The sequence below is a fragment of the Talpa europaea genome, assembly GCF_964194135.1.
Source record: "Talpa europaea genome assembly, chromosome: 3".
Lineage (NCBI taxonomy): Eukaryota > Metazoa > Chordata > Mammalia > Eulipotyphla > Talpidae > Talpa > Talpa europaea.
In genome coordinates this window covers 81,805,614-81,820,901 of record NC_140069.1, presented here as the reverse complement: position 1 = coordinate 81,820,901, position 15,288 = coordinate 81,805,614, and the positions used below count along the sequence as shown (strand labels likewise).

The window sequence follows — 15,288 nt, the reverse complement described above, 5'->3', positions numbered from 1 at the left end:
TAGTTTTATCTTAATCATAGAAATTAAATAGAATCTTAGTCTGTTACATAGGGCTTTAAAATTAACGCAGTTTTTTTTTAGCTTAATGAGACCCATCTATTTCAAAACTAGTTTATAATTTTTACTTCAGTGTTGCTATGTTGAAAGTATGTGAATTCTTTCTCTTTCTAACTTGTAGAATGCCCAAGCACAATGTCTTATTTTAAAATGAAAAAAATACCTTGTAACTTTTCAAATTGATGACTCATTGGGCTAATATGACTTTAAAGTATATGTTGTTTTATTTCTTTTTGACGTAGCATCCAACTGGTCCATCATAGTGCTATTCAAAAATCTACCAAAGAACTTCGTGACATGTCCAAGAATAGAGAGATAGCATGGCCCCTATCAACGCTTCCTGTATTTCACCCTGTAACTGGGGAAATCATCCCTCCTCTACATGCAGACAATTATGAGAGCACTAATATGCCATTGATGCAAACGCAGCAGTAAGTATCCACTTGGAACCATAATCATGAATATGCATGAATACGCCTATTGAATGACTGTAAAGACCAGAGCTTTTGTTTGTTTTTTATAAAGGAAAATAGCCACGGAACTTCGATAGTGTCAATCTGAACCTCATTGTGCTGACCCAAATAAATTGAATTACTTTCAGGAACTGTTTGCTGCCCCTCACCCAGCCCAAACAAGACAATATTGACCTTAACATTTTAGAAATTAACACTGCAAATAAATTTATGTGTTTGCTCAAAGATGGGTTAATAATTGTATAAAGAGAAGCATATTCTACCTGAAGTATGACAAATTGATTATTTTTTAGTTTTTATTAGAATGATCTGGCTCTGTTAACTATTTCTAAAATTATTATAACAAACCTATTTATAATTTTTCTCTCAGGATAAAAGGCTTTTAGGTTGTTGTTTGGTACTATCATACCAAAATGAGTCAATCCAATTTTTCTATAGACTACCTAATCTATATTTAATTTATTCTGCTCAGTCTAAAAGTCATTTTTATTTACTTCTTTCATTTTGTGTGTACCACATGAGAGAAGTAATGTGGTGTTTATTTTATTAAGCATAATATCCTGTAAATCCATCTGTGTTGTTGCAAATAGCAGGACTTACTGTTTTTTTTTCTTTTTAAGTATATAACGGAGTGTTCCATTGTGTGTATAGGCTATAACTTCTTTGTTGAATCCTCTGTCCATGGCACTTAAGCAGTTTTCAATTCTTAACTCTTATATATAATCCTGCATATCCATTCTTATAGGTGTTAAGTTTTGATTTGTATTTCACTAATAACAAAAGATGACTATCTTGTCATGCACCTGATGGTCATTTATATGTCTTGTTTGGGGAAACAAACTATGCTGCTCTTCTGCCCATTTTTTAGTCCATTTTTTTATTGTTGAGTTTGATTTCTTTATGTATTTTTGATATTAACTCCTTTTCCAGTGTATCATTTGCAAATATATTGCTCATTTGGTGAGATGCAATTTAGTTTGATGATAGTTTGGTGAGAGTTAGTTTGATGATAGTTTCTTTTGCTGTGTGGTGTGTGGAAATTTAGTAATTTGAGGTGGTCCCCTTTATTTTGTTTCCCTTGCTTTTGGAGTTTAGTCTCCAAGATATCTCTAGGGCCAATGTCAAGGAGTGTATCACTTTATGTTTTTTTCCTATGAATTTATGGTTTCATTTCTTTTATTCAAGTCTTTACTTTGTTTTGAGGCAGTTTTTGTGAATTATATAGGGGAGTGGTCCATTTTCCCCAGAACCATTTATTGAAGAGTCTTACTGTTCTACTTACTGTATGTCCTCGGGTCCTTTGTGGTAAGTTAGTTGTCCACATTTGTGTGGGTTTATTTCTGGGCATAAACATAACTTATCAGTGAAAAACTTCCCCGTAGTGCTAGAAGGAGCATGGTCAGAGAGCCTGCAAAAGGCCTTTTCAGGGGGAACATGTGGGGAAGAGGAGCTGAGGAAACTGCCCAACTGTGCTTTCGAGCCCATGTTAAATATCTAGTCAAAATTTTTACGTAAGGAAATTCTAGGTAAAACTGTAGTTGGTTTTTCAGAAATTTTGTTTTGGCCTTCTTTAAGCATATGTTAAAAGTATGTTTTTGAAATCTTCATTTATTTGCTTTACTCTTGGAAATAGAATGGATTGACAGAAAAATTTACCCCCATTCCACACATAAACCTTAAGATGTGATATAAAAGTAAACTCTGGAACAATAATAGGTGCAAACATTTTTCCCATTGCAAATGCTTATTTTGTAGCCATGTTAAATGAATATTAGCAGTAATTAATGTAAGTAGTATAGACAGACTTGACAAATTTGTTCAAAATTCATTGGAAATCTAAAAGTACTGAGTCCCAACTTCTTCTAACAGCATTTATTTAATTGACTAGGCCAGGCTATGAGTGTGTGCATATGTTTGAGTAATTGATTCAAGTACTATTAACAGTGGGGGAAAATTGCATGCATTTAAAACCTGGAGTTTCAGAAACACTAATATTCTGACATATTAAAGTCTCATAACATTTAGTTATACTGAAAGGGAGTGATTTCTGTGCTCTTGGTTGATTACTGGGTCAGCATAAAACCTATTTTATCAGCATTATATATTGATGAGAAAAATTAGTAAAATTTTAGTAATATTATAATAGTTCACAATTTGGTTATTTTTCCTGCCTTCTTAACTGAAAATTATGAACAGCCTTATTACTCATTTTCACAATGAAAAAAATTAATGAATTCTTTAAGACTCCCATTTCTTATATTCTTTCCCCAAGAGTGATAGTAGAATGTTGACATATACTCTCAAAAATGAATTGGTCAAACACACTTGAGAAACCAATTGTTTAAGCTACAAAAGTTCTCAGAGGCATCAGTATGTTCATATGCTTTGTGAATCCATGGAAAAAGATCGGAAGAGGTGACCTTTAAAAAAAATTATTGAAGTAGTATTGCATTATAACAGTTTCAGGTGTACATCCTTATAAATGAATATCTGTACTACATTATGATGGACGGAATTGGACTTTCTGAGCTAACTCTTTAAAGAACAGATTTGGGAAATTCTTCTACTGACAAAAAGACAATGCTATCAAAGTTTAGAGGAGAACTATTCATTATAATGAATGGGGGGATTTGAATAAATTTATTAATCAATAAAACAATATTATGTATTGCTGGTTAAGGAAGGAAAACGATTATTATCATTTTTTAGATATTCTCAATATATATGATTAGAAAGCATAAGGAAGGCTCCTTAGGGGGCCTCCCTGGTGGCCTAGGGTTAGTTAAGTCTCATCACTGTCACCACTGTCAGGGAGCTACCCACATGGTGCAGCAGACCTCTCCTCTCTCACCCACTGCTTCCCTTAGTGCTGTATTTCAGTAAATCTGCCTGTTCTGCTCCCCACTCTGTCTCTGGTGAATCCTTTCACTCCCCCCACCCCCGTACCCCTGGCCTACATCCCTGTTCTTCTACGCAAAAACAAAACAAAACAAAAAAAATAGCACCTTAAACATTATTTTGATTCCCAGTTAGGATTTTTTTGTGTGTGTTGCTGCTAATATACAAGCAAAATAAAATTTCTGATCTAGTTTGCAACCAAGTGCATCTTCCCATTCTTTCCATAACCCCACACTGTCATTATGTAGAGCAGATCTCTCTATTAGCAAATGCAATGGGCTGTTTTATTGAACTTACAATTTGATCATATATGTATTTTTAAGACCAGAAAATCTTCATATTATTCATATTTCTGCTAATGGAAAAACTCCATTAACTAGCACTTCTATATAAATAGGGTACATAGATAATTGATGGTGTTCACAATGATTATTCTGAGGCACGGCGAGATCATCAAGTGCATCTGACTCATCAGAGGAAAATTAAATTACATTCGGTGTAGTTTCTGTGTTGAGTGTATATTATCTTCCTTTTATTCTTGGAAATGGATAATATGTGCATGGTCTCTATGGTAACTTCCTATAAGCCAGAATATGTGATTGACCTCATTTTCCAACCACACCAGATAATAGGGAATTTATTGTATCAGGTTTGTCACAGCTTTTACTCCTTACCTTAAAAGCACAGACATGTTCTTCAATTTTTATTTGAGCACCAAGTACACATACAAATATTTGGTCATTTGAATCAAACTGAATTATCAACATTAAAATGAAACATCATGTTTGATGAGGCATTACAGTACTTGATAAGCAGATATATACTAGGTTAATGCTTCCTATTATTTATTAATTAACCCTTCCTAAAATATGTGAGCATTACATCCTCACATAATCATACTAGTAGTACTGAATTATCATTCATGAACAGTATGGCTAGCTACAGGATTTCTTATTTATTCTTCAGACTTAGTGCCTGAAATAGTCAGGTGGAAGGACACAGCTGAAAGTTTTTGTTGTCTTCTTAGTAAGACTTAAAAACAAAGTTTACCTTCAAAGCTTCATAGAAACTTGCTTGGCTTTAAGCAAGCTGACCCACTCAGAGATTTAGAGAACTCGTAACAGTTGTACAATGAGGGGCTGCCATATTTGTTTATCACATATAGTAATACTTGCTTTTTGGTAGACTGCTTCATAGGATTTCAGACTAGCACCATTAAGTTAGACAGTAAAAATATGTTTAATCCTTTGCACATGACATAGTTGAGGCACAGCTAAACTTAGGTTTTTTTACCTATCTTGATATCTGGTCAGGAGTAGATGGTGCCGTCATTGACCTCAGAGAGAGGTCCTGATCCAGCTTACAGATGAGGCGATTAAAAAAGATAGTGGAAAGTGAAAAAAAAGCAGGACCCAGAGATGATCAGAAAGGGGTGTCTTTTTGCAGTGTTCCTTCTACTCTCCAGATTATGGAGACACTACATAAATAGGCTGCTGAAATGATCACATAGTATAGAAATGAAAGGTAAATTTAATCTTTGCTTATGTACTTTTTATTTGATAAAATTTACTTTTTAATGATTTTAGAGGTACAGAGAAGTTGCAAAGGTAATCAACTTCCAAGGTAGCCTTCTCCAGTTTTCTCATTGTTAACATCTAATAGCGACAGCACATTTGTCACAAGGAAGAAACCAATATTATACTATACTGTCAACCAGACTTCAGATATTTTTCGATTTCATTAGTTTTTCCACAGATGTCCTTCTCTTTCACGACTGTGTCTAGGACACAATAATCAACGTGTCTCTTTAGTCCCTTCCTGTCTGGGCTGTTTCTCAGACCTTGGCATTCTTGTGGCGCTCTGGCCAGGTATGCTGTACAAAGGCCCCCACTTGCTAATATAGTCAGGGTTTCTACCAGTACTAACAAAAATCTCTTCCTCTTTCGGCAGCCCCTCCTTGCTGGGCATGCTGGGTATCCTATTATAAAATATTTCTTAGAATTTACTTTGCTCCAAGAATCACTGTTAGGACGAGGGGCTATGTTTCTGCCCAGAGACTTAACATCAAAACTGTATTACAAGGCCTCCCCTGGTGGCGCAGCGGTTGAGCGCTGGGCTGTGAAGCTGCCCGCGGCCTCTGCAGCACCGGTTTGATCCCTGGCCAACGGCGAGGGTCCCACATGCTGCACAGACCTCTCCTGCCTTGCCCACTGCTCCCCTCAGCAGTGTACTTCATCAGTCTGCCTGTTCTGTTCCCTGCTCTGGCTCTGGTGAATTCTCTCACCCTCTCGCATTTCTGACTGTGCTCAGTGCTTGTATAAATAAATAAATCTTAAAAAAAAAAAAAAAACTGTACTACAAATTTGATAGATGTACCTCAAAGATAAACCTTCATAATTATTTAAGAAAATTAAAATTCAAGCCGTAGAATTTGGGGTCCTAAAAAGGATGTTGAATGATAGTCTAGTCTGGTTTTTACCAAACCAACTTGTAGGTCACACTTCCAGTGGGGCTTCTACATCACAGATACCAGGGCCATACTTCTGGGCATTTTGATGGGGGTGTATGTGATGGTGGAGCAGGAACAAAGATTGAGAATCCATGGGGAAGAGGTTGTTATTTATACTCCACCATATGGCATTTTAAAGGGTCAGCAGTTTCTCCTAGATCCTCCTGAGGGGTATGTGCAAAAAAGTGCGAAAGAGGGCCAGTCCACATGCATTATTGATAATGTGGAAGCTGTTTGTGGATTCATGTGTACCGGCCTCTAACCTTTCCACCGCTTCCTTAAGCTGCCTAAAGAAAATGGGATAGAGAAGTGAGAGATGCGAGTCCACTGGAAAATAATGCCTGAAGGGGACAGAGGAATGTTAAACCTTGATGAAAGGCTAAACATCACTAGGAAATTGTAGCTATTTTGTAATTTTAGATGAGGCATTGACTGGAGTATCCCCAAAATTCAATTTTCTAAAAAATAAAATCAGTAAACTGGTATTATGTGGTCTTGGGAGGGAGTGTGGTAGATTTGTCTACCTCTTCATTCTTTTTATTTACCAATGTCAGTATTCAATAGGTTTCCCTCTGAGGTGAGGCAATTTCATAGAGGATTTTTTATATCACGAGAATTAGAGGAAAGTGCTCAAAATTTTTTCTAGGGAGATTTTAATTGGCTATGTAAAATTTTTACTTATTCATTATGCTAAATATAATACCTAATCCAGGATAATTTAGTCTCCCTCAAAACAGGAGGTAGGTTGTTGTATTTAATGTTTTGCAAATTAACAAGAATAAAAGTAGAATTCAATCTTCTAATTAAAGATATTTAGTAAGTAATCATTTTAGCTTTTATCCAAAGTATTTTTCCATTTATCTTCTTTAGTAATAATGAGAACATATTTTATTGTAGAATTCCATAAATAAAAAATTAGGTTTTAATAAAAGTATCCGTTGAAGAGAATGTATCGGGGGACCAAAGAGAGATTTTCTGTTGGCAAGAAGTGTTAAGATGCCAAGGATATTTCAGAGACATTACCTTTTTTTTTTTTTTTAAGATTTATTTATTTATTTATACAAGCACTGGGTACAGTCCGAAGTGCGGGCGGGTGAGAGAATTCACCAGAGCCAGAGCGGGGAGCAGAACAGGCAGACTGACAAAGTACACTGCTGAGGGGAGCAGCGGGCAAGGCAGGATAGGTCTGTGCACCATGTGGGACCCTCGCCAGTGGCCAGGGATCGAACCAGCACTGCAGAGGCTGCGGGCAGCTTCGCAGCCCAGCGCTCAACCGCTGCGCCACCAGTAGAGGCCTGACATTGACTTTTTTAATTCAGTGAAGACACATTCAAAATAGTAGAGGCAATATTTCTGATAGCTTGGTTCTATAGGTTTGTAACTGCTTCAATGTAAAGGTGTAGTAGACTTGCTGTTGGATTCATACAAGCAGGGGAAAATAACCAAAAGACTGAATGTCTCCCTTATCCTTTGTATTCCATATTTATTCTACATTGATTTTAATTCAAATTAGGTTTTGAAATTAAATATTTTGGTGATGTTTTCAATTTCCTTCACTCCCTCATTTCTCCCTTCTTTTGTTCAAATAATGGCCTGACTCCTTAGTAAAAGTAGTTATAAGGTCTAAAGTCATTATTTTGTAAAAAATTCAGTCTGGGCAATTTTGCTCTAATAATAATTGGGAAATTCTAAAAATACCGTATTTCTTATTCAAATGTCTCTATTAATTCAAAATAGAAGTATTTTGTAGTCCACATATCATTTATTTTCCTATGGTACATTCTGTGACTTTATGTAAATCATGTAACCTTTTTGCTTTTGATTCTCTAAGCAAGTAGGGATGTAATTGATATTCATCAACCTTACTCATAGAATTACTCTATAGGATATCCAAGAATGTCACATTACCTTAAAATGATTGTAAAAATAATAAAAATATTCTCTCCCAAATCACATACTAATTTGCAGGTTATTACCTTTGCTTTCCTAAAGAATGAAGTTTGTACAATGACTAATTTACATAATTGTCTATTTAAAACTAATTAATGGTAGTAAAATTAGAAAATAATTAATGCTAATAATTTAGAGAATTATAGCTTCTTATTTTTTCCTGTGTAATTCAGTTTACACATAATAATCTTTCAGTTAGAATAATTAAGTTATTAAAGGACTAAGGAGTTTTATGACTTTATAGGTCCTTTCTTTGAAGGATTATAGCCCCTCTGGTTGAAGTCAATTCCACTCTCTTGCATTTAGCAGCCTATTTTCACCAAGTTGGAAATGCTTGCATTTTCATCCTTCATTTTCTATTACCTGTAGCAAAGTTAGTTGTTGGTATTTTTCCAACACCCCTGAAACAGTGAGGTACCTGCTTAGGACGTACCTACCTTCTGTTCTTAGATTACACACTTAATACAGCACTCACAGGCACACTTGCAGTTGTGCGCTTGGGCGGCAGAGCTACATGTGTGTGTACGCCTTGGAGAGTCTGGGAAAGTTGAATCTCCAGTTTTTATTGAGACCTTCTTATACATATAAGCACTTTTATCTAACTCATCTAAGTTTCATTTAAAGTATGAATGCATGTACAGCATTCAGGCTTAACCAGTTGGGACACTTGCTACAGAGAAATCTTTAAATCTTGAAACCAATATAATACACACAATTGCTGTCTATACGTCAGATTTCCTGCTATTTGTGTGTGGTACTTTCTCACCCAACCATTTCTCTTCCAATGTAGTCAACCCCTTGCTACTTAGAAAGTTTAGCAGGGTAGCAGAAATGGGGTAAAAAAAAAAAAAGGAGGCTAAAGAAGAAATGACTGGACGTGGATTGATTTTGATCACTGATGTTCAAACTGTGTCCACAGAAGGGTAAGTTGGGTGAACCAAAGGGAGAAGGGGTTCCAACTATGGAGTATATCAAAATGTGTTGATTTAATCCGCTAATAGGCAAGGTAGAACTGGAGATGATCGTGGTGTGTGTGCATAAGTTCTTAAGGTATGCTAAAATAGATTCAGATAAGTTATATCCGAGTAGTTAAGTCATATCTTCTTCCCAAATGTCCATGAAATTGCGTATAACTTCTCTAGTAAGGATGTTTGTTTTTCTTTAAATCTAGAATTTATTTCTTCTTTGTGTTTTATAAATTAAATTTTTTACCTCAATAATCAAAACACTTTATATATATTCTGTGAAATACTGATAGTATAAACAAACCAAAATAAATACTCCCTGAGACCACACAAGGATAAGCAGACCTCATAGGTAATAGCAAAAAATGTAATTATTGAGATTAATGATTAAGTATCTTCCTGAAATTGAATTGATATTATTTCCTTAACAGTATTTTAAAAATGGAACTGAAATTTAAAAAACTCACATCATTAACACTACTGTAGCATAATGTAAGAATTTAAACAATATTTAACTAGCATGCACTTGTCCTTTAGATGGTTGTATTTGGAATATAATATTGCCTGATTGAAATAATTCAAATCAATGGTTTTCCAGCTGTTTCTTGGATGTTTCTTAGAAGTACCTTGGGGGTCAGCATGTTGGGCAAAGGAAACAAAGCAGGTAGGGGATTCCTGGCTCCCTTGTTTCACCCTGGGCTGCCTCACATTTCTCTTTTGTACATCAAGAGTTCTGCTTAGGATTTCAATTAAAAGGAATTCTGTTGCTGAAAAGAGAAAACAGTTCTGAAAATCCTTGGCTTGGATCAAACCCTACTCTGTAACAAGGGCCTGACTCCTAGAATTTCTTCCACACAGAGTATGAGTTTAACATCTTGTAAACTAATTTTTATATCAAATTTGAAGCTACATGGTGTGTCGGAAGCACAGGTATATTATATGAATCTTTCTGAGTATCTTCACTTTTACATGTACTCGTTCAAAAGTGTGTTGTTGCATGCTTACTGCTGGGGATCCCAAACAAAATATGAGTCTTACTGTCAAAGTGCTTTGGAGCAATTAGATGTTTTTTGGGTAGAAATGTAATGATAATCAGCATGTGTATGAAACCATGTATGCTAAATGGTAACCTAATGGGGGATGGGGAGAGGGACAGCTTAAAGAGTGAGGAGACATGAAGATGATGTTCTTTTAACTAAAAAAGAAATGTTAAAAACACTTTAATTACCTTATCTGTGGGATTTTTTGAATGTTATTGTACTGAATTTTGAAAGGTAACAAATGTTGAATTGAGTTTGCAAGGACAAATGGGAGCTGTTCGAGTGCAGAAGATTGTAGTGACCATGGTGGTTAATGGTTCTGTTTCATGCAGTCAGGGAGGGCTCCAAATATATTGCTGGCCTTCTACACTACACCAAACAACTTGAATTTTAGTTTGAAGGTAGGTTTAAGGAAATACTGAAATGTGTGTTATTTTGAATGACATTAATCAGATATCTTAGAAAATCATCTGATAATAATGTGAAGAGTAGAACATAAAGAAGCAAGAATCAGAATGAGGAAATAATTTAGATCAGTTTCAAAGAAACGGAGAAGTGATAATGGCATTCGTGTAGTTTGCAACGGGATGGGAAGAAGGGGACATATTCAGAGGAGATTGAGAAGAATCGTCAAATCCCCAAGTGATTTATGAGGGGACTGAAAAAGAGGGAAGGTTTAATGATGACTTCTACATTTGGATTAGTTTTTTTGGGAGAATGGTCACTGTCATTCTCTGAATGGAGGTAGCAGACCACAGTGAATGCAGCGGGTCATATATATTGTTCCATGAGTGTGTAAGTATGTATCTGGTTCTAGACCTAGATCTGAAAGTATACAGGTTTCAGGAACAAACCCTGGAGGCAGTGTTCACATCTTTATCCACTGCTTCTTGTTTAAAGCATTGGACCCCTAAGCCTATTTCCTCATCTTTAAATTGGGAAAAAATGATAATTCCTAGAATGATTGAGGTAATTCACTGTGTAGCATCTAGTGGAACTCCATGAATGTTATATACTGTCATTATTTATCCTTTGCAAACCTCAGAGTCCTCATCCATAAACTCATGAGGGTTGAGGGGAAGTTGTTCTGGGTTAGATAATTTTTTGTGGTCTTTTCTAGCCATACAAATTTTTCACCTATGTCTGCTCTTTATTTACATATATGTAAACAGTTTTACTCAAAAATGTTAATCCTTTCTAGGAATTTGCCACATCAGACTCAGATTCCCCAGCAGCAGACTACAGGTGAGTACTAAAAATAAGTTGATGTTTATGAATGAAACTAATAGATATAATTACAGTACTATATAATTTATGAAGCTTTGCTTCACTAAGTAAGGCAAAGCAGTTGTCATTCCTAATCAGAGTTGGGACCTCAGAATAATAGCTGAGATTATTGCATAGATTGACATCAGAGTGATAAACACAGGGTAAATGACCATAGAGCAAAAGCTTCCATGGAGGTCCTGTCTAATTAAGGAAGACTGAATAAAATCCCCTTTCCTTCAGTGAAGCTCCCTATTCTTCCTCTTGGTATGAAAGATTCTTGGTTTGGATGCATCCAGGATTTGTCTCAGTAAGTGAGCAGCTTGAAACTAACTCTGAAAAAAGGAAACCATTGTGACTAATCACTGAGGCTTTGGGGGATAAATGAGAATTGGTTGTCCTGGATTTAATGCCACTTTAAAAAGCTGTTATAACATGACCAGTGACAACAAGATGGCGGACAATTCTCCTGGGAGTATTCTATTTCCCTAAGACTTGCTTTCTTTAAGTTTATTTCTTTCAAGTGTCCCTAAAAATTTCCACAGCCAATTATTTCATTCATCTCGGTACCAAGAAGATAACTTATTCATGATTGTCTTCTAATTAGTGGTTGATTCCTAGTTCTAATTGCCAGGCAACCAGTAATGCCTTTGTAGCTCTTTTGGAAAAGCACAAGAACTTTTAAAAATGTAAGTTGGATGTGGAATTCTCAGCCTGAATAGTAGCATTGTGGTAAGGAAGCTATTAAGTAAGTCTCAAAAAGTTCAGGCACCTATACAATTTATTGGATGTTTCATTAAAAAATTATCTTCTCTATTACTGCTTTCGGGAATTTAAGGAGATTTTCGTTTGACAACTTTTCAAAGATTTGAGGCAAGTATAATGAAGTTGCTTATCAGATTTTAATTATGAAATAATATTTATCATAATTATCCACCACAATTTTGATTACTTGTTTTAATTAAATGCTAACATATTTCAACAAGACTGTCTAATATATTGATGTGGTGCTGCTACTGTGTAAACATTCAGGAGATTGATGAAGGAACAATCTTTGTTATTAATATTTTGTCTAAAGAGTAAAGAAACAATGAATCCCTACTACCACTAATTTCATGACTTATTTTCAAAGAGTAAGCTTTTTTTAGTATTTCTACATTGGAAATGTTGACATGTTTTCCTTATCAACTCCAGTCTTCCATCTCTCCCAAGATATCTCTCTTCTGATTCTTAATTGTTTCAGACATGGAATGACTACCAAGGAGACAATTTCTAGAAAGATAGTAAATATTTCTTTCCACGTCTTAAAAATCCAGCTATTTCCCAGTAGGGAAAATAAGGAAACCCAAGTAGACAATATTAGGGAGATTTATTTGATAGTAGTCTAGGTTTTTTATCAACTAGTGAGTTTGTTAGCACACAACATTTTAGTAATAGGCAACATGTCCAAATACAAGTACAATTTATGCCTGAGCAAATGTGACAGGAGCCAAAGAATATACCCTGTGGGGGTTGTTCAACCTAATTTTCTAAATTATTTTTCTGAAACAGGTTTAGGGGAGCAGGCATTTTGCTAGAGTCAAGAAAGCTTTGATCTCACTTTTTAGTTAACACTATAACTTATTACTTTCTTATTTTCTGATTTTTTTTTTTTTTAATTTGGAGCATATTATTGACTAAAGTGCAGTCAAGTCCTAGTTGTTTTCTTTTTGCTTTTGGTGAGTCCCCAAAGTATCTATATGCTAAAGGAAGAAAGATTCCCCCTAGGATGTTTTATAATTATGATAGATTGTTATGCTTCTGCTTCTAATAAATGTGAAAGTAAATAGAGTCGTGCCTCCTGGAGAGAAGAGCTAAATAGGCAGCTGACATTTCTTATCCCCATTCTATTCATTGAGTAAAAAAATAGTTTCTCAATTTTGAAATTGTCCTGTTGTCTACACATGCATGGATTTAGGTTATGTATTTTCATGAGTACACCAGCTTTTCTGTTCCTTCATCCTGGTCATTCCAGTATCTCACAGAGGCAACACTTGTGCATGATTATCATGATATGTTTTTTCCAAGTGCCTCAAAGCATTATGCTAGAATCACAGTTTCCTTATGAAGACAATTTAAATGCAAAGTTTATCTCTTGGATACCAAGTAATTTTATTTGTAGCTATATATATGGAATTTGTTAAAAAATATATTCTGAGGCTTGTTTTACCTAGTTGTTTTCTTGTAAATGATCATCAGAAGTTTAAGAAAAGAACCAACTGCTGGTGGTGTAATCCTGAACTTAAGCCCTGACTGGGATAATAGAGCAGTTAAAAGCTGACAACGGTACTACCTTTTGGACGGGGCCCAAATCATTAGGTTTGATGCCCCTTCAGGTTTTTTTCATATTCTTTGCCCTTCCAGCCCACATGATATTTTCTACAAAGCCATGATTAAAAGGTACAGTCATATACCCCGCAGTTAATCTCATTCTTTTTGCTTACTGTAGGAGGCATTTACAGGTCGTACCTTTTGAGAAATAGCAAGACATTATATCTTTGGCCCAAGAAGGAAAAGGCTAATTTAGAATTTTTCCTTTGTTTTTAAAAACCAAAGGTGGAAAAATAATGCAACATAATTATTTTAAATTATGTTTAGAAAAATTACTCCTTGCCGTATTTGTTTTTCTCACATCTGAGTCTCCATGCTCTGGCTAACTCATGCCCATATTCATTCTTACATGTTGCAGGTAAATGGTATCCCTGAAGAAAGAAAGCTGACTGAAGCAATGAATTTGTAATCACACAATATAGCAGATATATCTTACTTCTAATGGCTCCAATTATGCATGAGCTTTTCTTGCATATGGTTTGCATGTCAACAGTATTAAGTGTGTACCAAATAATACAGCATAATTTTCATTTTACTAAAGTATTTTTTTTGTACTTAAAACATTTTTTGACAATTTGTAAAACACTGATGACTTTATATTTGTTACAATAAAAAGTGATCTTTAAAATAAATATTATTAATGAAGCATAAAGTCTGGTGAAATGTATGTCAGAAAGTGTGTGATTGCCTCCTATTTAATAGGAACCTTTTCTTGCTAGGAACAGGTACATGAATTCATTCTTCATTCAATAAAGAGTTACCAGGCACATCCTATTAATATACTAAATGTCTGTTCTCTGCGTTTCAAGTAAACAACCTATTTAAATAATACTTTTATCCTTGTGACCTGCCAAGCCTGTTCTTTTCTGTACCACTTCTTGGGGTGCATTAGGGTGAACTGGTTTTATGAATTATGGTTCTGATGACACTCAGTTCATGAACAGTAGCCTGAACTATGTGCTTACCTGACTCTAATCAGATACTTGGTTTTAGAAGCAAGCTGGAAATGGTTACTCAAAAAGAGTACAGTTACCTGCTGATGTTGATATGAATTAGCCCTAAAGGTCCCCTCTAGGAAACACTCCTTTCAAGGATTAGTGGTGTTTCTACCATGTTGGTCTGCTTCATGCAACCTGGACACTATTGGATCAAAATGGCCACTCGTCCAGCTAGCAGGGCCTCTTCTGTTGCAGACTCTACCTCTGGTCAGCAGACACACCAGTACTACCTAAATCTGATCCCCCAATGTAGAAAGATTCCCCATTGATTCAGTATGCAAACTTGTCTTTCACTTTGGGGGAACACTCTATCATATCCTTGACTTTGGAGCCCCACCCTCCCAACTCCTTCATTGGTTCTTTGACTTCTTAAACCCTTAGATTTACCCTTAGATTCTTATTCCTTTCTAAGACAATTAAGGCACTCTTGCTAGTCTTCAGAACTGATCATGTTGAGATTGTAAATGTATTGGGGGGGGGGGTCATGTCCCGGGAGGAAGGAAAGGTCTCCACCACTTTGGAAGACTAGATTGTGGTACAGAATATGAAGTTAACAAACTGGAGCCCTGCCCGGTAAAGTCAACTGGTAGTCCTAAGCAGAAACAAAATTACATATGATCTATAATCAGGAGCAGCATGTCGGGTCAGGAACTTTATTCCTCTTCAAAGAAAGAGGGCACTGTGGGATTGGAAAGTGCAGAAGGAATCAGCATCGGTGTTTGCACTGACCATATAAGGAATTAAATGGGGATAGGAGTCATT

At 35.6% G+C, this 15,288-nt stretch overlaps 1 protein-coding gene across 4 annotated transcripts in view; it reads left to right on the top strand.

Annotated features, from left to right (window-relative positions):
* SGCE (sarcoglycan epsilon) overlaps positions 1-13,937 on the top strand; it is a gene marked incomplete at both ends in the record, with an annotated part of 68,035 nt that extends 54,098 nt beyond the window's left edge. For all 4 annotated transcript variants that reach the window (XM_084229670.1, XM_084229671.1, XM_084229673.1 and 1 more), the window contains 4 exons: positions 300-488; positions 11,094-11,137; positions 11,997-12,031; positions 13,887-13,937. In XM_084229670.1, the coding sequence (XP_084085796.1) occupies positions 300-488; positions 11,094-11,137; positions 11,997-12,031; positions 13,887-13,937 (319 nt within the window). The remainder of the gene's footprint in view (positions 1-299; positions 489-11,093; positions 11,138-11,996; positions 12,032-13,886) is intronic.
* Positions 13,938-15,288: the final 1,351 nt, after the last annotated feature.